This window comes from Pogona vitticeps, chromosome 4 (assembly GCF_051106095.1).
Source record: "Pogona vitticeps strain Pit_001003342236 chromosome 4, PviZW2.1, whole genome shotgun sequence".
Classification (NCBI taxonomy): Eukaryota; Metazoa; Chordata; class Lepidosauria; order Squamata; family Agamidae; genus Pogona; species Pogona vitticeps.
The window spans coordinates 171,071,436-171,096,619 of record NC_135786.1 but is presented as its reverse complement, the minus strand read 5'-3'; the positions used below and the strand labels follow the sequence as shown (position 1 = coordinate 171,096,619).

Genomic DNA, 25,184 nt, shown 5'->3' with positions numbered 1-25,184 from the left:
AACATATCCTCAAGAGCACTCCATTTCCGTTTCTACTTTTGGAAGTCTGAGAAGCAAGCACTAAAGTTGGATATTGACCAAAGAAATACTCAGCAGAAGTATTTTGTGCACAGAATCAATCGCACTAAATAGTATCCTCTGGAATGAGACTGGCAAATTGAACATTCCTACATAAAGAAAGGCATTTTCAGAGGGATTTTTAAAATATACATTGGGTAACAGCTGATCCAAGGCAGCCAAGGAAACGGTAATTTGCTTTAACAACAAATAAAGTTACTTGTTGCACATTAACAACATAGGATTAGATCCAGGCTTAGAAGCATGCAGCAGAGCTGGCAGGAACCGGCTTCCCTGTTGACTCTTCCCCATGGCAGCTCCTCTGTCTCCCTCAATTAACACAGAGAAAGGAAGGACTCCTCCTAAATAGGTAGACTGCAGTGAAAGCAAAGGAGGATTAGATCCTCTCATATGCAGTGGTTCAGCTGTTGGTGTAGGACTGGGAGGCCTCTGTTCATTTCCTCACTGAAAGGGGCACCGTCCCTTCTCTTGAAGGAGAAGGCACAGAAAACTCCAGTTGTGAAAAAGAATATTTACTGCAGGACTAACATGTTCTGGATAACATCCTTCTTCAGGGAACTTTTTCAAGGATGATGCACAAATATAAGGGGCACTTCAATTACTCCTATTATGGTCTTCACTTCACAATGAAAAGCAAAAGGTGATCTATTCACTTGTAGCTTAAGTAAATGCACAAGGCTGTTTTGAGGATTAAAATGGAGGTCAAGGCAAGGTTACTACCTTAGAGAAGGAATGGGATATAAATGATTTATTATTACCTAATTTATTATTATTCTCAGGTCACATATCAAACCAATCAGCCTATTTTACCAAACCAAAGAATTTTTATGTGAACAAGTCAATTAACATGCTTAACAAGCTTACCAAATATTCGAATGATCCCTTGAAATAAATTATTTACCTTTTACTTAAAGAAAACAACTGAAATTATCATTTAAACAATGGAACATGCACTATGTGGAGGGAACCATGCATCAACTACCTTAGAGTTCTTAGGTGGTGGTTGCACAAAGATCCATATGTGACCTGGTTTCACTGTTCACAAGTCCTGCCCTCAACTATATACTTGTAATTCAGGACAGCACCTCATGCATCTGATGAAATGAACCACCAGTCGTGAAAGTGCATGTCATAATGGATGTGTTAGTTTCTAAGGCATAACAGACTTATTTGTTGTTAAAGAAGACAAAGTCAAAATTCACCAAAACTTTAAAAAGAAAATTAAGCAGTTCGCAGTTAATCATAGATCAAATATATTGAGAAACTGTATTTGAATTCTTCTGTATAGGCTAAAACCCTTTATATGTTTTCACTTATTTTCTAGTGTATATGTCAGAAGGCTGATATGCAATATTTTCTGCCTCCATGCCTCCTTGGCAATGCAATGCAATGCAATGATGTAAACCTACATTTTCTACATGTTTGTCTAATCCTGCTCACAAGCAGAATCTGAAATAAATCATCTATAAACAAATTAGGTGAAATAATGGAAGTATGTAACTGTGTACAAAGAGCATAACTGTTCGGTATTTTGCATCAACAGCCAAAGAAACAGCGAAACAGCGTAATACAATAATCTTAGAACTGCAGAGCTGAAAAGGATTCTATGGATCATCAAGTCCAGCCCTTGTCAAGGAAGCACAGCGGGGAAATCAAACTCCCAACCTCTGACTCCACAGCCAGATGGCTACACCACTAAGCTATCCAACAGTTCATCTCATCTATCACCATATTTTCCAACATCCATTAAAACTGTTTTTGAATAATTTAAAAATAACACCCATATAAACTGAGTTTTTCAAAGTTCCAAATAGGAAAATTCAGGATCTGATACTCTCTTGGTTTCATGACAGACAGTTCAGGCCTTGCCAAATTCCAAACACTGAGTAATAATTCTTACATGTGAATGTAAAACAGTGAACCTTTGCTTCTGCTTTTCTTCATTCCTCATATTTGCGTCATTCAGACTTTGTTCCAGTCTGAACATCTTTGAGTAGCAAGACTATTAACATTTGTGTTTAGAATTAATTTGGGTAATTAAGAGGGAGCATCATTACACCCTACTAATAATGAAACAGTTACATATATTTTTGCACTAAGGATTGAACTGTTTGAAATGTTCTAAGAATCAGTGTGGATACATTCTGGGATAGTCAAATCACAGTCCCTAGAACTGAAATTCAGAAGTTTAAATTTGAGTATAAGAACTAGTATTTGAAATGTGACATAAAATCCAATATTCAATTAATTAGTTCTATTTTTTGGTCATTATAAGTATCACTGACTTCAGTGACTTTTAAGAGTAAAACCTTTGGCTAAACCAAACGTTACACAGCGATTACAAAGACAATGTTTAGATAGGCTTTCTAATTATGAAACAGGAGGTTGGAGGTCTTCTTTGCAGATGCAGAAGGAAAGAAAGAAGGGGCAACACCAGCAGCCAAGATTAAATGTTTATCAGCTAAGGAAAGTGAAGCCTTCTGCTCAAGGAGACTGCTATGAATAGCAAGCTGTTATGTCAGCATGAACTACCTAAATCTCTACTGGTTGTACCCTGCCATCACATAACCCTCATTATCTCCATTTGTAACTTTCCTTGCCAAGTGTCCTGCTAACTAGAATTGCTACACAAAAAGATGAGGCTACCATTCTTTCTTAAACCATCCCTGATCTTATTTGATTTTAGGCGATAAGTAGAGTTGGGCCTCAACAGTATTTGAACAGAGACCACCAGAGAATACCAATCTTACTGAGGTGAGGCTAGGAAAGAATTCTGCTTGAAATCTGGAAGAACTGCTGACAGTCATAGTTGACAATGCTGGGCTAGACACACTAATGTTTAGACCCCGTGTAAGAGCCCATCTGCACTCAGCATTTGTTCAGCTTTCTTTTGCACCCATGATACCATTACTGCATCCCAGTGTCACCACAATACAGGATCGAAACTAGTGTCAACAGTCAAAGTGGGACAAAAGACCCTTGGTTTATGGTCAATCTCCAACCATTCACTCCCTGACACTAGGCAAAACAAGAAGGGATATGAAGGCAGGTTGAGTCAGTGGGGAGAGGGCAAAGAAGACAAAAGGAGAAAGGGCAATCTGTGTTGGGAGTGAGATGCGAGGGCATTGTTCCAGATGTGTGCGGACATGCATTACTAGGACAGTCCATTACATCCAGCAAATACCCTCCCCCATGAGTGGAAGAAAATATTGGACAATCAAATCTACAGCAAAACAATACCAGAATGACCCAGAGCAACCAGAGACAACACCACTGGCAACCGTGGACAAACTCTAGGGCAGCTTTCTGTATTCTCCCGGGCACATTTAGGTATGTATTTATTAATTTATTTAAAATATTTTTTGCCCCACTCTTTTCCCTAAAAGGATTTTCCCTTTTTCAACCCATTGGTTGCATTTCCCATGTTATCCTTCAGCCAAAACAAAGAAACACACACACGCACATCATACACACCATGCTGTGCGAATCAAGTAAATCAAAATTCACAAGCCCATGTGAATAACTAATCAGAAAAGGCAACTCCTACTACTACCACCCAAACCACTAAGTAGTCAGAGGGCTAAAGCGTAAAAGAACAGCAGCAGCAGCACATGATTCCCTGCTCCTAACGAAAACTAATTTGTTAAAGTCCAGCATGCTCCTTACTCTTTTCGAAAGAGAGGATGATTGGGATGTACTGTCTTACCTCTCCCAGATAACTGTCCGTCTGTTCAGAAGCAGGGCTTTTATACCTCCCTTTCCTACACATCAGTTTATGAGTCCTAAATACCATACCAGACATCTGGTGGCACTTCTGACAATTCACTCAAAGCCTCCAAGGGCAAAGCAGATGCCTCTTTCCTTCTGCCCCAAGAAGCTCTGGCGTATAAGAAATAATCCTTTTCTCATTAATTCTCTGATTTTTATCTATCTTTTCCTCACTCCTTTTCTTTTTTGAAATATCAACTTTTTGAAGAAGAAGAAAAAGAAAGATCAAGATGACATGCCCCAAAAGTCAACATCACACCTGTTTACAAAGCACCAAACTGTTCCAAAGTTGTGATAAAGGAATAGGAACAAATACAGTATACAGAAGAATGAAGGCAAAAAATAACAACAAAACACAAATGTAGTTTTTTTCCCTACTATTATGCATTCTTGAGAGGGGCATTTATATTACAATTTTAAACTGGTTTTAAATAATTCACTGCTCCATGTTCTTTGCCCTCCATGACCTAACTTGTCAAGAAATCTTGAAAACTGTAGGTTTTAGAAGCATGTCGATTCCCCTGCATTCATTAGAGAAATGGAATTCAACCCTGGCACAAATCTGCAGTGCACACATGCCTCTAAGGCAGAAAGACTGGACCTTGCTCCAACAGTCCCAGACATTATGCTACAGAAAGTCTGTTGAGGCAGCCTAGAATTGCATTAACATTTTTAGTGGGCCTACTGCATTGTTTAAGTCATGTTTAATTTGTAATTTTCTAAGAGTCCTGCTTCTTTTCCTTTCATCCAGTCAAGAGTTATTTTACAAATGAAAAACAATTAACTTGAAAATATTTTTTTAAAAGCACTCTAACTATGTAGCTGTAGGGATCGGCACTTGGAACTTCTAAAGCCTAGGGGGAAATGTGCAAATACTATATTGCTTTGTGTCTGTTTTCAAGATCAACAATCCATCATGAGCAGCCTGAGTAAGGAAGAAGTACCATCTCGGGGCTGATTAAACATCTGGACTGTCCACTCTGTTGGATTTTAAATAGACTGCAATGTACCTTCAGAACTTTAGTTAACGGGCGAGGCATACGTATTTTAAATCCAGAACTAAAAGTTCATAATGCCTTATATAATACAAAGGAAAAACATGAACGGCAGCTAAATTATACTGCCATGTTCTTTGGATCATAAAACTGCACAATCAACAGGAAGCTAATGAATTCTTTTTAAAAAAATTGTTTTGATGTTAATTCTGACTACAGAAGAAATCTGAAAACAGAAAATAGAAAATCCTTTCAGCAAAAACAGTGTCACCTTACTTAACCCAAACCAACAATAAACAGAAGCAAAAACAAATTGCAAAAAAATGGAAATTTATGAACACGTAACTATTAATGGGGTGAAGCAAGATGATGAAACAATTCTAGAATTCCACTCAGCAGCAGGAAGTAAAATGAAGTCAGAGACATTCCTCTTTGCTGTTTTTCCAAAAGCACGACACAGAAAAAGTGGTTGCTTTCCTGCCCTCACAGTGCTTTTTTTACAACAGGCTGAGGAGGAAAGAATAATTAGTATCATTCCATGTTTCAGTCTATCTCTGTAAACAACTTTGAGATGTTTAACAACCATGTAGATATTTTTATGCCTGCTGTCTATTTTCAGGTTTCCACCACGACTCATGCAGGGAATCTGAAGATACAGAAGTACTGTATATACATTATCAAGCTGCCTTGAATTTTTCCTGGTCCACCCTCCCACCCCTATTACTCTTCCTATTAAAATGCTTTGGTGAGTTGAGATAAAAACTCTCTCTCTCTCTCTCTCTCTCTCTCTCTCTCTCTCTCGCTTCCTGAATGTTTTGTAAATTTAGTGATTAATGGCTCCCCAATATGGCATTTTCAGTTGTGACAGAATATATTAAAGGGAAAGCAGAAAGATCAAGGTCAGTTAAAAAAAAAAGCAACTCAACAACAGCTGTTGGACTGGGGGTAGCTTCAATCCTAATACAACGAACATCTCAATATAACTGAATTGCAGCAAAACTTACAGAGAGTCTTGTGGCCCTTTAACGAATTTTATTTGCAATAAGCTTTTAGACATAAGATATAAGACATAAGAAATTTATTGTCATTGCACTCACAAGTGGGTGCAACGAAATGAGGTGCTCTTCCCCAAGGTAAAACTGGACAACACCACTCCAAAAAAAAAAGTTAAAATATACACAACACTCACCATACCAATATAGACTACATCCCACTTATTCAGATGATATTATCTTATGCATTGTATATCTGACTGATTGATTGATCAACTGATTGTCTTCTTGATTTTCCATGGTATTATCTGATTGATTATTATCCTCTTGATTCATTTACAATTCTTAATACAGTCTTCTGGATGTATTTATAGCTTATTACTCTTCACATGGCATTATCTTATTGGTCCTTTAACTAGGCCAGTGCTTTCCAACCTTGGGTCCCCAGATGTTCTTGGACTACAACTCCCAGAACCCCTGACCAGCACAGCTAGTAGTGTAAGCTCCTGGGAGTTTTAATTCAAGAACATCTAGGGGCTCAAAGTTAAGATCAACTAAATTAGACTGAATGCTCTGCTTTCTCTAATGCACAACAAAAGGTCAGCTGTTTCACTGATTGCATCCTATGCATCTTAAAACACTATCCAGAATTCTCTTTAGAATGTAGAGGTTAAATGTAATTTGTTACAACAAATATTGCTTTGTAAGGTTCAATTAACTCCAGAATTGTTTTTATTGAGTATGATAACAGATAATATAGATAAAGCAAAGAAGTTTATAGTTTTTTATATATAGTCACTGCAGCCAGAATTCTCTATGCCAAAAAATTGGAAAAATCCAATGGTACTGAAACAAGAGGATCTTACTGAGAAGATAAGGGAAATGGCAGAAATGGACATTCTATCAGAAAGGATGAAGGGCTGTCCTATACAAAAGGCAAGTGAAAGATGGGACTTAGTCTACAAATGGTTAGAGTCACCAGATAGTGCTTGAATAACACAGATCAAAACGCGAACTAAAATCTGGAAGGCAGAAAATAGTAGCAAAGCGGAGTTTGAATTTTGATATTGCAATATGAATAGAATGGATGTTAGTACAGTATATTTTTGTTTCTCCTCTCCCCTCAACCCCAACCCTGTTTTTCCCTCACACCCTCTCTTACCTTCTGTATCCCACACCCTAACCCAAGGTGTCAAAATGATTTTTTTAAAAAAGAATTTAGAGGTTAAATGGCAAAAGTACAAAGCTTCTTTAACAGATTTACCATATCCACAGATAACAGGGTTCATTTGTTGTCAGATTGTCCCCATATACAGCAAGAGGGTAAAACAAATCAGAAATTGAACACTTTCTCTGACATTCACATTTGGGATTGTGGTATGTTGCTTCCACACAAGGCCAGTTGTATGGCATGAATAAACCAGACTTCTTCCTAGATAATTTATCACTTTCTTTGGCAGCAATGTCTCAGAAGTTCAGGATTAAACATCAACTAAACTAAAGCTTTTTTAAGTCAGTTTTATCTACTCAAATGGCAGACGAAACACCACCCTGCCTGCTTTTTCACAGTAGATGGTGAAAAGCTGTCAGCTGTACCCTACCCTTAGCCATGCTGAGGTTTTACCTTCACAAAGAGGCTTCACCACGCTTTGAGGTGAGCACATATCTTCTCCCTGCTCTGTCGCTGTTTTCTATATGTGGAAGTGACTTATCCTGTGTACATGTGAGCTCTATCCCAGAGCAAGAACTCTAATTTTACAAGTTCTTGCTCATGTATGGAGCCTAAACGCAAGCAGGAATCTTTCCTCTGCAGATGCACTGCTTTCCATGTGCAGAAAGCAACAACAGAGAGGGGAGGAGCTAGGCAATCCTCTTGAAAGGTGTCAAATCTATCTATGGTGTTCCAAAGAAAGTTTGAAAGCCACTGTCCAGCACACATACTACAGTCTTGCAATGACTACAGCCACAAAATACAAAAAGATGATAAGCTCTCAGACAGAGAGCTCCTAATGCAATCAATCAAAAGAAAATGTGCAGTTATGTCATTGTGTTCTCCATATTTTTAATCTTTTTCCTAGTAAGAAATAAGATAGAAGGAGGAGAAGGCAAACATGGTGAAGCTAAAGCTAATGTTACACATGTTGTTCGAAACCCAAGTAAAACTTTTTGAAGAAGGCAAGGCAAATACGCAATAAAAACCTTGGACAGAATCAGGTAGATATGACAACATACTCACATCTTGCTACAAACCCACTTATCTGTCAAACGAAAATATGAGCATTAATGAGAGAATAGTTCATTACACCCAAGTAAAAAGCATATGTATGACATATAGTCTACTTCTCCAGTTTTGGCACAAATTGTGCTCCAAACCTACAACAAAGAAATTATAAAGGCCTACACTGAAGCTGCTTGCTGTCAAAACACATTGCAGCATACTCGGTGTGCAGGCAAAGCAATCCAACCATCATTTTACATGGATTGGGGGTGGGGACTGACTGGCACAAAAGATACTGTATTGACTGTATGTTTAGCCCAGGAGGTTAGTACAACAATAGTATAAAAATGGAAACATACAAAAAGTACAACAATAGCATAAAAATGGAAGACACACCTAGATCCTAAAGGCGAGCAAGGCTGTAATGGCTGAACAACTGTTTGCCTGCAACAAATAAGCAAAGGGACAGCCAATGAGTCCTTGATGAGAGAAATGTGACGCAGCACCCACACATGACTTCGAAGGCATCACCTCTGGACATTTTTCCCTTAGCCCTAAGTGGCATGCCCTGCAAATGAACCCATATACTCTATTCCTCAGGAAATCCAATGGGAAGGGGTTCGAGTGCCCTCATAGTCCAAATGTAACATGTGGTGGCATTCTACAGGAACAGTTTCACTTCTGACAAATCCTGTAGCCACTCGGGCAGTAAAAGTCAAATACAGTACAGGACTAATCAGCCTTATCCTCATGCGTTGTCAAAACAATTTTGACTTATGGCAACCCTTTCAAGCATTTTCCAAGAAGAGAATACACAGAAGTGGTTTACCATTCCCTTCTTCTGGGGATGGTTTGAGACTATGCAGTTTTCCCAAGGCTGCACAGGCTGGATATTCTGGGATGCACTGTGGGGAATTGAACTCCCAACCTCCCAACTCCACAGCCACATTCCTGAGTTATCCAGCCAGCTAGCAGGCCTGCGTCACCTTAAATGGCTCAAAGGGACATCAGTATACAATTGGAATTCAAGCTATTAAAGCAGTAAATAAAGGATGTGGTAAATATACTCACTATCATTTAGAATAACTGACAATTGTTCAAAACTGCATTTTTTAGTGTGTGTTTTGTGAATCATCAAGTACAATGATCAGCATCAAAGCACTGTGCATTACATGTAGAAATTACAGTTTTCCTTTTGATTGAAAGGGTCATGTACTTAAACTCTTTGCTAGTTAACAAAGGAACCTCTGTAGCAGGTCGCAAGCCCTCATAATAAAATAAAACATGAATGAATGGGAAAAAAACCTTTTGACAGGATTTTCTGTTTGGTTATGGTGGTGGAAACAAAAGAGAAAAGCAGAAGACAAACCAGCTGGGTAACAAAAGAGAATTCAGGTGTGCTAATCTCATTTGGTAACAGAACACATACAAAGCATGAAAGTTGCTTGTTTTACAATGCCCTTCACAAAGACTATACTCAGGGAAATAGGAACTCTGATATCACCCATTTCTAAGAAAGAACGTTAGAAGCAATTTTTTATGCAATGGGACACATAACATTAATGAGTGTGTATTTTAATAATTATTTCATTATAACTGCAGTTATTCAGCTTTTAAACTGACTAAAATTATTTAGATTTATCAAATATATGTGCAGCATCAACAAATGGAAAGGTTAATAAACCTCCTTCTAGATTTATTGGCTCTTTAGGTATTAAATATCTTCTTGGAAATTCTCTTCCATGAACTGAAATTTCCATGGAAGAGTATTCCAGTCCTTCAGTCACCACAGCAGGGATGGGACTTTTGTTCTTTTAACAAAAGGGGGGGGGGGACATGAACGAGGTTCTTTTTTTTTTCATTTTCATTGATTCCCAAAAGAAAGCCTCTTCCACATGAATGATTCGTGTTTTGGTGGGTGGGTGGGTTTATCTTTTGTTTAACCTTTCTTTTACCCCTTCTTTGTCAGATTACCCAGGAGATTTTTCATTCAATACTGTCGCAAAGGCTGCTGTCAGCACCCAATCACAACTTCTAGGATAGAGGGAGAGAGAATATTGAAAATGTAAAAGCATCTGTGCCTTGGGGCAGTGTTCTTTATATTATTTAATTATTTATTTCACTCATTCTTTGTGGTGTGCAAGCTTCTGGTACTTTCCATCTTGGACTGCCTCTGCCTTGCTTTCTCAGTTAGAATGGTGTTTTTTTTGAAATTACTATTTTTTTCATTCACTGTGCATTTACTCAGGACTGTTTTGTTTGGTGACAGTTGTGTAGCTCTCTATGTTTGAAGTAGACTGATTTTCTGTTGCCTTGCCACTGCTTTTTAAACATAGTTTTCATGGGTTCTTTAAAGCTTTTCTTTAGAGCTTTTTAAGCTAGTTGAGTAGTATCCCAGCAGTTTAGGTATCCCACTGCAAAGCCCGAGGTTGGGAGTTCAATCCCCCACTGTGCCTCCTCGGAGAAGAGGCAGCCTGTGGTCATGGGCAAGCTGCACAGCCTCAGGGCGATGCCAGAAGAAGGAAATGGCAAACTGCTTCTGAATACTCTCTACCTAGAAAACCCTGAAAAGGGTCAAATAAGTCAGAATTGACTTTACAGGACATTGTTGCTGCTGTTGTTGTTACAGCATTTTTAGATTAGCATCAGGCAACATGAATGGAGAAAAGCAAAGTGAAATAATTTGGAAAAGGTGGTCCATTTCATATTAAAGAAGAACACAGGTGCACAAACAACATGAAAACAAGAGCCCCCCCACAAAAAAGAACCCCAAAAAGGTAGACAAAAAAAGACTAATATTTTTCCATGCATATCCGTAACCATAGCATAGATAGCACTTCTCAGACAACATCCTGACATCCATAAACATCACAGCAAGCCCTTACTACTTGATCTCAAATTTAATGGGAGGGGATTTATATGAATGAAGAAATTCCAGACCATGCTTGTCACTGAAGTTGTTTATCTTTGTAGGAATGAAGCATCAGGCACAGTCTATGGCCAGGATCCAATTGTGTACTTCAACATCACTAGCAGAACTGGAACTTCTCCACCTTTAGCTCTGCGTGCAACTGTCCATGCCACTGAAAATCTGCTCCAAAGAATGTTCAGCCCTCTGAAGGAGGTTTTTAGTATGTACCATGGACAAAAGGACAGAAGAGGATCCTCAATTCTGAAATACGTGATACAGTTCTGCAAAAGTATGCAGCCAGATAATGGACTATATATTTAATCATTGAGTTCAGTGGGGGCTTAGTCCCAGTTTAGAGAATATAGGACTGCAGCCATAATGTTTCAATTGGAAGAGCAAAGCAAAATACTGAAGTATTCTTCCAGTCAATACAGTAGTACCTCAACTTACAAACTTAATCCGTTCCAGAAGAAGGTCATAACTGGAAATGGTTGTAAGTCAAAGCACCATTTCCCATAGAAATGCATTGAAATTAGATTAATCTGTTCTGGCCAGAAAACAATACCCCCCCCCAAAAAAAACAACATTGCAAGACCCATCGGAAATGCAATTAATCCATTCCAGCCAAAGGGGAAAAAACCCAAAACGCAAACAAACCCTACAAGACTCATCAGAAATGCAAAAAGAAAAAGAAAAAAGAAAACAAACCCTGAAGGACCCATCAGAAATGCAAAAAAAAACCCCAAAGCAAACAAACCCTGCAAGACCCATCAGATATGCAAAAAAAGAGAAAGAAAACCAAAAAGCAACCAAACCCTGCAAGACCTATTGGAAACTGGGGGAAGACACCCTAAAAGCAAACAAACCCTGCAAGACCCATCAGAAACGCAAAAAAACCCCAAAAAACAAAGACTGCAAGACCCATCACAGCACAGAAACATAACCCCCCGGCCCAAAACCATGCTGCAAAACCCACCCAGAACAGGCAGGTCCAAAGCCTTCTCCAAATGCACACTCTCTAATCGCTGGGGCGAAAGAGCTACAAAGAAGCAGCCTCTTCACCACCAATGGTTAGCAGTTTCAATTCCCTGCCTTTTCCCTGCCTTTTTTCTGATCATAACACAAAGCTCCAGTCGCAAGTCAAAGCAAAATTTTGTGGCTGGAGCTGGTTGTAACTCGAATTGGTTGTAAGTCAGGATGTTCGTAAGTCGAGGCACCACTGTACTCATGCAACTAATTGATCATGATGAAACATGAGCTCTGGGGCTATTACACATGCACAACTTAAAGCACACACTGAACTATAATGCATAAACAAGATATACATGTTTGGAAGGAAGACATGATACGTACAGATAATTTCATTCAGCAGTGAACTGTGTTTTCTTTCTCTGCTAAGTATAAATGAAGTATAGTACATGGCAAATTTAGCTTTGTGTCTGTGCAATGTGTGAAAAGTTCCTCAACATACAGTGGGGTCTTGACTTGAGAACTTAATCCGTATTGGAAGGCGGTTCTCAAGTCAAAAAGTTCTCAGGTCCAATCTGCATTTCCCATAGGAATGCATTGAAAACCATTTGATCCGTATCTGCTCTTTTCCGTCCATAGAAACTAATGGGAAGCTGCTATTCCGCCTTCGACCACTAGAGGGGGATATTTTGTTTCTTTTTTCTTAGGTCAAGAAAGGTTCAGGGAAGGCAGGGAAAATACAGTCCAGGCAGTACAGTACCAGGCAGTCTGAAGACTGTCTCCCAATCCACTCTCTAAACGCTGGGAGGAGTGAGGAAGCAGACAGGCACCCTTTTCACTGGCCAACAGTTAACTGAAAGTTCACATTTTGCACTTTCCCTGCCTCCCACATGGTTTTTTTCAGTTCTTAACTCAAATCTAAGTATGTAAGTCAAGTCAATATTTTCCTATGAGAGTGGTTCTTAAGTCAAAATGTTCTTAACTCAAGCCATTCTTAAGTCAAGACCCCACTGTAGCAACAATAAATGTTCTCTAAATTTCCTTTTAAATCATACTGATCACTCTTCTTCCTCAGCAAAGCTCCCAATGGCAGACTGAAAACTTCAGAACTCAAATTAGCTAACTCTCAAGGGGGAAAAGAATAGTATTTTTCTACCACCAACAAAAACGCAAACCAATTTTACTAAAGAAATGCTCCTTGCCTTGCATTTTAATATGTATTTTAAACAAGGAAATATAAAGAAGGAAAAATCTGACACAGAAGTCTTTAACATTGGTGTTCTTTCAAATATTTACATTGCTCCTATTTTGAGAATAATTTGTTCCATTTAACCAGTCAGACTCTGAGGATTGTAGTAATCCACAGAGATTAATTACAGCCTTGGAGTTTCTCTAACATAACTTTTGGAAGCACAGGATCAAAAGGAAAAAGAAAAGAAGAAAGTAGACTTATCTTATTTATGACTGTCACCCTGCACAAGATAACCATCAACAAAGCAGGACTGCTCCATTATTGTATCAAGGAGATGTCCCAATGAGTAAGAATAACATTGGGAGCCAATAAATTTCCATTCTAAATCCACTGGAATCAATGGAACTTATTTTCACTTCTAAGAAGCCAATGACATGCTAGTCTTAATCACATGTACAAAAACTAGTACCGTCTCCTCTTTTGTCATTCCCATCACCGTCCACACACATCAAGTAACTTTCTGAAAGGGTCAGCCTCCTCTGTCCACAGAAGTTCTGAGTACAACTGGAAACACTATACATTCCCAGTTGCAGGCCACAGCTATATGTAACTAGCAATTTTGGCACCCAAGGCAAGCAGTGCAAAATGTACCCCAAAATCAACTTTGTGACTCATGATGTGAAAATAATAGGAGAAATAATTACAGCACTGAACAGATTGCCAGCAGATACACACACACCCTTCCACAGGGGAAAAGCAGCACTGTCAGAGCTACAAAACAAAAAAAGTATGTGAGTGTTCAACATGCCATACATATTAATAAGCTGACCTTCTGCAGTCTAGCCCAGATGCCTGGTCTTAAACCTGTCCTCCTCTGACTATATGGGGAGTCCTAAACAAAAGAGTATCTTTTTCAAGAGACATCTCAGTCGCTTTATAACTCTTCTGCTCAATGTAACAAACCCTAAGTTCAAAAGGCCACTAAAAGGCCCACAAAGGGCTCTTGCTTTACAAGAAAAGAAGGAAGATAAAGCAGAAGTGGAAGTCAAGTTTGTATGTAGGCACTTACATGGTGATGGCTCGTGTCCTCCTTCCTCTGAACTATCTTCCGGCCCCTCCTCACCCACACCAGAGGTCACCAAATCTTCCGGGGCAGAAGCAGAGCTTGGTGTGCTTGGCCCACTTACAGATCCAGAGTCACCATCCTCACTGTTTGAACTGTAACGATCTTGCTGAGCTGTCACCCCACCCTCACCGCAGCTCCTGCGCTCTCTCCTGTGGACACGGGAATGAAGCACCATTTGATGATAAGTACGGAATATCTTGCCACATTCGAAACACTCGGTAGACTTGTTCTGTGATGCCCTCCTGCTTTGACGTGATGAAGGACGGTACTCAAGGTCATCATGGCCAAGGAGACAGTTGTCCCCTGAGTGGGTGCTGCTGCTTTTCTCTGAACGCCCACTAGTGCAGCTCTTCTTTTTGGGGTTACTGGAAGAGCTGGATGAGTCCTGCTCTTGCTTGCGCTTCTCCTGACTGACAAGAATATATTCCCTTTTGTCTCTGTCATAGGTGACATCAGCATCTGCCAAGACTTCGTCCCATCCAAAATACTTCATGTACTCAGAAGGTTCTGCAACTTTTCCTTTGGTAGCCAAGTGCCAGGCCTGGTAACTGTTGACTGGATCCAGCTCAGCTACTCTTTTTCCTGGTTGACTCCTAGGAACACCATCTACCCCTATAGACGGCCTCAAGTTCAAGTACTGGAGGAAAACCTGCTTTGCTATAGATGGATTAAGACCTCCATCGACCAGCCTCTCAGCTTTGTGTTCTCCACGGGCTCCTTGAGACCTGCAATGTACAGAATTATGTGCTTTTAGGCTTTCCATATTTGTAAACAGATTTCCACACTTGGTACAAACTTCATACAGGGACAAACCGGTCACAATCATTTCCTCTTGAATGACATCATTAATAGTGGCCATAGGTTCCAAGTCGTTTTTTGGCTTGTTTTTGCTCCCAGACTTGGGGCCATGAGATTTCATGTGGTTTTTCAGGAACCAGGGCTCTTTAAATTTCCTGCCACAAATGTGGCACCCGTGGTCAAATGACCCCCGATGTTTCTTCATGTGAGCTTTGAGAAACCACGTCTGACTGAAGGCTTGTCCACAGACTTCACAAGGAAACTCCCCTGCACTTGTCTCAATTTTACAGTTCTCAGCATATGTTTCCCCGTTTGGAATCTGAGTGGTAATGTGGTCCCTCTCTATATGGTTTAACAGTGTCTCTTGCCTTAATGTCATATAGTTGCACAGCCTACATTTGAAAGGTTTGTGGATCTGGCGGATGTGCTGCTCCAACTCTTTCTTCCCTTCAAATTTGATTTTGCAGAAAGTGCACGGAAAAGTGCAGGATTTAACATCTTCTCCAACAGGAGTCTCTGCAACCACATCTTTTCTACTGCTTCTGAGCAAGATCTTGCCATCTTCTGCAGGAGTGGCTCCATTCAGGATTTTGTTGCAGGCAGAGGTGCTTTTGGTAGGACTGGTGCAACCATCGAGACCTTCTGAGACTCTCATCTCACCGAGCTGTGCCTCTCCTCCCATTTCCCCTTCATTTCCCTGGCTGATGGTGCCCGTTCGGTGACTCCGAATGTGTATCTTTAAGTTGCCCTTTTGGGATGCTCGGTGGTCGCAGTAAGGGCACTTGTACGGTTTCTCCCCAGTGTGCTTCCTCATGTGCTGTGAGAGGGAGCTCTGAAAAGGAAAACTTTTGCCACATATGCAACAGCTGTGCAGCACATCTTTGCCAGCATCCAGGTCATTCTTATTCATTTTATGAGGACTGGAGGCTCTTCTCAATTCCATGTTCGTGCCTCCACTATAATCCATCAGAACTACAGCAGCATCAGTCAAAAGGAAAACCTGTGCCTGGGTGAGTGAAACAATGCTTCTCTTTCAACCATGAATTGCTGCTGATCACACGTTTCAAGTCTTCATTCTTACATTCATCTTTTCCCCAGTTGCTTGGAAGTATTTGGGCTATACACGTTCGTTGATGGGGTTTTTGTGGGTTTTTTTGTGGGTTTTTTTGAATCAGATGGTAAACAGGACCTGGATCCCCCAAAATAAAAACAAAACACAGCATATCATTACTAAAGGCAAGCTGCTTCATTTAAAACAACAACAAAGTTCTCATTTTAATCTCTCGCAACAGGTCTCTACCAATATGTCATTTTCCTCTGTAACAAAAAAAAAAGTGAGTTTACACTGTACTTAATCTCACCAGAATGGTATTGGAATTCGCCAGGGGAGGGGGAGGACAAAAAAATTCTCTTGCATAACTCAAGCCGGCAGAGGGAGAATGACATCAGCGCAGCAGCAGGTCACTGCTAATTACAGTCCTCCCTGCAGGTCCTCGTGAGATCGCTTACTGAGTACAATCTAGGTAGCTTTGCATGCAATTCAAGACCGAAGCATGGAAAAGAGTCCCCGCTTGGGTTCCAGGTCATGCATACACAAAGCTGCCCAAATCATGTGCCAACAAAGAATCGCCATGGGGGAGTCTGATTACCAGCAACTGGCCACTGCCGTGATATCATTTCCCCTATGCCAGTGTTTTCCCCTATGCCAGTGTAAGCTAAGTACGATGATTTTGGACTTAAAAAGTGTTAAATTCTGTGGACAAATGTATATGCTCTTATGGAACAGTGGTTTCAGACACTGGGAGATGGTATATGTTTGAACATGATCTGTATTTCCTGAAAATACGAATATAAGTCTCAAAAACACTTAGTCTTCCCTTGCAATAAAAAAAAAAGTGCATATGCTGCTTCAAGTGAATAAGCCCTTTCTTGAAGTAGCTGTAATATTTTAAGTCTGTGGTTTTACGGACATGTATAATTTCATGAAAAACAGCCAAACTTTTGTTTGCCTAGAGATGAAGGGTTTTTCTAGCATAAAGCACAGCACTCTGTTCTTACTGAAAATGACATCTTGGGCATGCTGGCTGTACCCAGAGAGCAACGGGTACATTCCTCTTTTTACTTAAAGGGAAGTGACAATGCAGCTAAACAACATTTCTAAATAGGCCAATTAATGCTGGCAATACCATTAATACCTTGCTTGGACAAATGCTAATGCAGATTTGAAAGTCCTTGCTAATGCAAGAAGGATTACGGATATGTTCCCATGAATGAGTTGAACCATTTTAGGCTGAAATCCAGCAAGGCTAAAGTGAGTGAGAGATTGGCTGGGGAGGGGGGTGGTGGTATTCTCTGTACCTGCTATCCAACCATGGGTGCCTTAACCTTTCCAGTATCCACACCCTTTGCAACCCCAAACATGCTTAGGCTGCTTAAATCCCACCCCTTGGAACTGTTATAAACTGTTCATTATGTTGAAAGTAGTCTGTGCCTACTAGAGATACACCCAGAGGTTGCAGAAGGAGATGTTACCGCTCTCTGCTTTGCTTTAGAACAGGGAAGAAGTCCTTTGCTTTCTTTGTGAACAAGCCTCCTGCGGGAAAACCAATAGGCCTCAAATGGTAACAGCTGCCTGCCTGGTCCTTCAAAAGCCAGACCCACCTTTCTGCCTATTTTAAGTGTCATTGTTCCCTCAGCCAAGAGGCCTCCTAAGAGTGGAGTGCCGTGAAATAACGGCACCTTATGTCTATCTATAGCCAACAAGCAATCAACATCAATGTGTGAACAGTGCAATACTTCCAAAGTATTTTAGGTGAGATCCAGGAACAAGAGAGTTTTACAGATTTGCCATAGATGTTATCTACAAAGGATACCTTTACTCCACTGACAATAACATAGTCTCTTAATACCTGAGCTTGGGGAAAAAAATGCCTTTTTGGAATTACAACTCCAGAAAGACTCTAACCAGCATGGGCTTCTTCGCTGTGGGATACTTGGAGCAGCATTTGAGGTCACTGAAAAGCCGCAAGCCACAATGAACCGCTGCTTTCCCCCTCCCAATAGGGACAGCAATTAAACCAATATGGCACATCTTGATCATTATCCTTGCAGTTAAACAACTAGTTCAAAATGGCACTGCATAGCACAGGCCAGGCTTACCCAATCCTCAACATGTTTTGTGACCATAGGTAGCAAGCAGTGTAAGAATTCTTCTGTTCAGGCATAGGTCCCATGGTGATTGTCCCAAGAAGGGTAGAAGTCTTATCCAACTAGTTCTAGCAGTTTTCATCCATGCCAGGAGCAGGTTTTCTGTACTGTATATATTAATTGCCTGCTCAAAACAAAGCTATCTCCAGAATTCCTTGCATTACAGCAAGGGTGTCTCTTAACAAGTGAATGCTCAAAAGTCCACACCCACCTAACTCATGTGAGGATTACAGCAGGGAACAGGGAGGTCTGTGGTTTAGCTGTGTGAGCTCTGACATCACTATATCAAGGCATGCTACCCAAAGCTGGAACTCCAGTCACACAACAGCAGAATCCACCCACCCCACTGAAGCCTCCTGAGCACCCTAGAAACCGACCGAGGGGGCCAGAAGGGTTCTTGCATGTTTGTTTGCTTTTTGGAGGGGGGGAATGTTTCAGCCAAGAACCCATAGTGTCAACTACTAAACCAGTATCCCAAATTAGCTAGTTTTTAAACTAAACAACAAACAAGGTCATTTTCCATACTTAAGCATTAATCACTTGCACTATCAATCATAACTATGAACATATACATATTCCACACATACGCTCTGAACAGTCTTTTCAGTCTGACAATGAAGATGCCTGCCTCCACCTTTATGTGCAAAGAGAACAGCCAAGATGATCACAGAAGTGAGATGTTTTGAATGGAAGAAGTACAGTAATTACCGTATTTTTCGCTCCATAAGACGCACCTTTCCATAAGACGCACCAATTTTTTAGGAGAAGAAAACAGGAAAATATAATCTGTTTTCTTCGCTCCATAAGACGCACAGACTTTCCACCCCCCTGTTTTGTGGGGAAAAAGTGTGTCTTATGGTGTGAAAAATACGGTATAAAACATACCATCAACGGGACTTTCCTTAACATCTGCAGCAGGAATATTATAAAGCATTGTAAATTGAAAATTCAGACACACAGACCTTTGTATTCTGTTGCTGTTATTCTGTCCCATCAAATTAGACTTGATGGGACGTACGGCTTTTGAGGTAAGTGAGATATTTAAGGGGTGGTTTTGATCAGTTCTACTCCCCCCCCAGAAAGTTTCCATGGCCAAGTGAGGATTCAAACCCAAGTTTCCTGAATCCTAGCAGCCAAACTCTGCTCACAACCTGGGGTTCAATTCCAGGTAGCTGGAAATGACTCAGCCTTTCATTCTTTCAAGATTGGTAAACTGGGTACCCCAGCTCACTGAGGGGGCAATGTGTAGCCACATAATTAACTTGTAAATGACACAGAGAGATTTAAGCTATGGGACAGTATATAAGCAGTATGCTTTGCTTTTATTATACTGATCAGGAAACATTTGGTTTTTTTTTAACACTACTCAAGTGTGCTATTGAAGGAGATTTAACTGGCTTCATGCTAAATTTGTTTTATTTCTAACATATTTTAATTAATTTATTTTGAGGTTATGTTTTAATCTAGATACTGTTCCCAGTGAGCATTTCATTATTCTTAATTGCCTTGAGAGCCATATCAGACAGGAAGACAAGTTATAAGTTAAATTGGACACATATACATCAAATTTAAGAAACTCAGTTCAGCAACTCCCAGTTCAGTAGAAACTGCCCATCTTGAAAACAGAGCTTGGAAACATTATTTTTGGATGATAAATTCCAAAATTTCCCACCAAGCATGGCTTGCCATGTTGGCAGTGGGATTCTTCGAGCTGTGCTCCCAAAAGTAGGATTTTGAAGCTCTAGCGGAAAGCATGTCTCAACTTCCATCTTGAGAATAACTTTCTTATGTTTTGATTCCTGAAATTATGACATAGACCCACACAATGGCTTTCTTCTTCTACCTTTAAAATACTTCTTAATGTATTCATGAACGAACGAACGAACAAACGAACAAACGAACAAACGAACGAACGAACGAACGAACGAACGAACGAATGAACGAACAAACAAACAAACAAACAAACAAACCCTATTGGAGATTTTTGCCAGCAAAGGTGTAATGGCATATACTGTGGTGGCAAATTGCTACTAATTAACAAGTTGCTGCTTGTATTCCTGATCATGTGCCAGTTGTGCCACTTGGCTGCTGCAGGTTCTGCAAGTACATTTAATGCCAGCATAAGCTCCCTATGGGATTATAACTACTTAGTATAACCACTTTCCGGGTAGTTCATTTAATTTTGTGACTGCCAAAGAGCAGACAAATGAAATCGTTTTCCATGGCTTGCCACTGTCACAGCCCTGGCCTCAAGCCCATTGTCTCAAATGGATGAACTGCCCTAATCTGACTCAGTTACACTACTTGCTGAGGAAGCACTGCAGTTCATGGTACTGAATTTCCTACTAGAGTCTCTAAGCCTCCAGAACTTGAGTCAGGACCTTTGCAGAGACTTTCATGTGATTCACCTACAGCAGTGGTTCCAAACCTCGGGAAACTCAGGTTTTCTTGGACTGCAATTCCCAGAAGCCTTCACCACCAGCTGTACTGCCAGGGGTTTCTGGGAGGTACAGTGCAAGAACACTTGATTTATCCCAAGGTTGGGAACCATTGACCTAGAGTGTCAGTTAACTCCCACTTATCTGTGACTTCCCAATAATGCTAGGTTCAAGCCAGGAGAGAGACCACAGAAGAGAAGAGGAACATTTGTCTTCTGGCTGGGGACAAGAGGCGCCAAGCCCTTTAAAGGAAATGGAGCATAAGAGGCCTCAACAAGGTAGAGAGCATCCATCCATCTGCAGTGTTTGCTGAAACAAGTTGTTCATCCAGATCTTTCCATGGTATGGTGGACTATGACCAGTCCTGCTATCCTGTGTGCTCCTATTAGTAGTTCAGTACTCATGCATAAGAATTTCACCCATTCTTTTTCAACTTAATAGAAAAGGAAGTTATTCTGAAGAACATTTCAAAGAAATTTTGGAGAAATGCTTATGCATGGGGGCACAAGAGTTTGGCACTTAACTTATTTATGTGGTGGCTGAAGATCTATATAATGCCCTGTCTTTCATCGCTCTGCATGTCTTTTAGTAGCCAGTAGCCTCCCCTGCTTTTTACAGATCAGCTATACCCCCCCTCAGGGGAAGATGTCATATGATAACTTATCCCAAAGGGGTAGGAAAAGGGGGCAGCCAGTGAAGCTGCAGAGCAACTGAGACCTGTGTAATAGAAATTAAAGATGAACGCAGCAGCCCTAGTTAGCTTGCTAAATCACACTAAGCTCAAAAACATCACCCTAAAGAATTCTAAAGCATCCTGAGAATACAGCGACAAAATGCAACCTTTTCACAGTGGGAAAACAGAGCTTTTAGGGCATTAGAAAATAAATTTTGGCACAGCATTAGCTTCATATTCCACTGGAGTTGAAGTGAGCAATGCCCTACCTCATAACTACTACATCTCTTAAACTACAGGACGAAATTTTATTATAAGTCTCTTCTGCGGTACAGAAATAATGTACAATAATCTATAGTAATCCATCTAAAGTGTAACATTTGGAATGCCATGGAAACTCTGAAGAAAGATAGCTGGGCCTCAATAGAAGCTTCTCAGAAGATATTTTTATTGGAAACATTCTATTTTTTTCTTAATCCCCTAGAATTTGAATGTCACTTTCAAGAATTATCTGCAACAATTTTGCATCATATTTTGATGACTGTCTCCCTTTTACCATCACCACACCCTAGAATAATGCTAGGCAGAGGGCATTGCGGTGGAAGCAAAATGACGGCCAAACTGCTAACTCAGCTGCCTCGCTTGCTACTTGCCGTGGCAATGCAAAAACCAAAAAATCCAGGGGAAAAGAAAATAGCTGTGGCACATAATTACTATTCATGATAACTCCACACCTGAAAAACTGTTGGTAGAAATTTCTTCCCTTGGAGAAATTAAGCAAAAATTTCCCCAATTTTGTTTCTCAAAAACAGTGTAAAGAATTTCAAGAGGCTGTTTGTGGACAGGTATAGTCACAACTATCATATTATTTTGAAAATCATTCTAAACTGCTCTCCATATCCCAATAGCCAACCTTGTCTTCTTACCACAGACAAACTTCTATTCTCTGTGTTAAAAACATGGCTTACTGTATATCCAGTTGTTAAGAACAAGAATAAATCTATTGATTCAATGGGAACACAGTAACTCAACATTCATATAAATTCAATTTATTAAGTGGGCCTACTCCAGTTGGGACTTCCCATTATATTTAGGCCAACATTTCTACTATATCAGACTAGAGAATACATAACATCTTGTCAGTTGATGAATTTGCTGACCCTTGCTCTGAAATATGTATTAGAATTAGCTTTAGGTAAACGTGATTTAATACTTTGCTATACCAAGTACCCTGAGCATTGTTTACATCTTCATCATACTGTTAACTAGCCTTTCCAACAAGATATCCTTGAGATGTGTTAGGCTAAAATTCCCATCAGTCCAGGCAGCAAGCTTCCTGGGGGGGGTGTGATAATGAGTGGCTACCCAGATTAGGGAAACCTGCTACAAATATATAAAAATGTTTGCTCAGTTAAGACAAACAGTGGATATATTCTTTCAGTACATATACCATGTTGCAATCACTAACTGTCCTAAGAATGGGAGCTTTCATATTTTCAAAAAGCAGATCATCCTGAAACAAGATCCTTCCAGCAGGAAGACTGTGTGCCAGAGAGAAATTTAAAAAGAAAACTGAACAATTTTGCCTTGAGAATCCCAAGATTTTCAAGAGTAATGCCCTCATACTCCACAGAGGGAACTGCCAAAACACTCATGTCAAGATCACCGTGTTTAGGAAACATTTTTTTAAAAAATGAAATGAACTTCTGAAGCCGCAATCCTACGAATGCTTATTTGGAAATGCACTGTACTTGATTCCCTGCAACTTCTATTACAGGAATGAGATGCTTGTCTTCAAGGCCACCCAGAGTGTGTGTGTGGCTGCCCTAGAATTTGATTCAAAGTCTCGGTGCTCTGTTTCCAAAAACTCACTGCAGTGCTTCTTTCCCAATATCCAGGTTGCACAAAACAAAACAAAAGCCTCATGCAATGAGTAATGAAAACTTGATGTAAAACTGGAACTCCTGTGTGTGGAATGAAGGGCCAGTACATAATTCCTTGTTTTGCCAACTACAGCATTCTAAAAAAGAAAAAGGAAACCCAACAACTTTCTTTAGTCCTTTTATAGGCAACTTCATTCACCTTTATACCGCTTGCTTCCAAAGACAACACAACTGTTCTGTAACACTGGAAGAGCTAATGCATGGGGGCAGGAGGATGAAGGGCAGCGGCTCTAGGCCTTTAAATAGCAGCTGTATCCTTGAATTCACAGGAAAATCCTAGCCGTCCAAGTCCTTCAAAGTAAATACAGGCACTCGGAAAAAGTCAGCATGACTTTTCATTGAATCTGGCCCCCCCCACACACAGAGAACAACCACTGGAGCTAAATAATACCAAGGTTTTTTAAAAAGGTTGTTGCTAATCTGAAAAAGCTGATTTAATTACTAACAATTAATTTCTAATCAAAACTAAAGCAGAAGTCACCAAAGCAAGGAGAGGCAGAAGAAAAAGGAGAATGCTATTACGACAAAGGAGTTTGCAACGTTAGACATTACAGCTGCTGTATGCTTTGTTTTGTTGTAAAAAGAAACTCCTCTCTTTTTTATGATCTTGTGGTATTGGCAAAAGGGAGGAGACTCCCTGGAAAAAACCCTGATGTTGGGAAAGTGTGAAGGCAAGAGGAGAAGGGGATGACAGAGGACGAGAATGGACAGTGTCATTGAAGCGACCAACATGAATTTGACCCAACTCCAGGAGGCAGTGGAAGACAGGAGGGCCTGGCGCACTCTGGTCCATGGGGTCACGAAGAGTCGGACACGACTGAAGGACTAAACAACAACAAGCAGTGATATACTGGTTGTTGCTCAGCTGTGATTTGGGAGATCTAGGTTTAAGTCTCGAAGGACCTATAAAACTCTAGTGAGCTTTGGAACTCAATTTTACATTGCAGATAGTCTGTTAGTAAAAGAAGAACTCCCTCAAGAGCTGATTGTCTGTGACTGTCACAGCAGGACTTTTCTCACTTCCCATGAATGGCAAGTTTGTTTGTTTGTTTGTTTCTGTGATTGATTTTCAGCACATAAGCATGTTCTTTCTGTGTCCAGCTTCTCAGACATGAAGAACTACCTCAGCAATATCTTTTGATCATTTCAACATTATTTCAGCTTTAATGTTGGGTTATCTTTACCACGGCTCCACTCTTTCTACGTGGCCTTGGGTCAAACACACACTCTCAGCCTGCCCTACCATATAGGCCACCTTGAGCTCACTGGAAGAAAAGTGGGCCAGAAATGTGAGCAAAAACAACAACAACAACAAAGTAAATCCTAACATTGACCATGATATTTGTTTTCACTCCGTTCCTCCTCTGATATGACAGCAATTCTAAACAGGGCTTCAAAAGGCAGTATCTTTTACAAAGAGACAAAACACAGAAACATCCGTGTTAAACAAATATAAGGGAAGGCAAAAGAAAACCTGTACAAAGGAAAGCTAAGTAATAGGGGAATGTTCTCAAAAGAAGAAACAAGAGAGGTGACTATTATATGAGGCAAAGAATACTTTTGAAAAGAGTTCTTAGCTAAATGCTAAGCTATTCTTGTGTACCTCCGAGGGACACACTGAGAGAAACAGGCCTGTCACCCACTCAGTACATATTTTGTGCTTCAGTATACTGACCATACTTGTCCTCCCAGAGACAAAGAAATGTATTTTATTAGTTACACTGTAGTACTATAAGGAATGAATTAAAATACATCATTAAGCTCCTGGTTTAGCTTATCTTACTACCCAAACAAAGAGACCATTCTTTGAATGAATGGAAGGAGGGGGAAGGGGTGCCCCTAATAACAATGAAGGGCTCCTAGCCCCTCAAAACTG

General features: G+C 40.2%; 1 protein-coding gene across 5 annotated transcripts in view; it reads right to left on the bottom strand.

Annotated features, from left to right (window-relative positions):
* Positions 1-25,184, bottom strand: part of ZNF516 (zinc finger protein 516) — a 127,826-nt gene that overhangs the window by 51,780 nt on the left and 50,862 nt on the right. For all 5 annotated transcript variants that reach the window (XM_078393522.1, XM_072998739.2, XM_020781643.3 and 2 more), the window contains one exon: positions 14,193-16,236. In XM_078393522.1, the coding sequence (XP_078249648.1) occupies positions 14,193-16,014 (1,822 nt within the window). In that variant the 5' untranslated portion in view covers positions 16,015-16,236. The remainder of the gene's footprint in view (positions 1-14,192; positions 16,237-25,184) is intronic.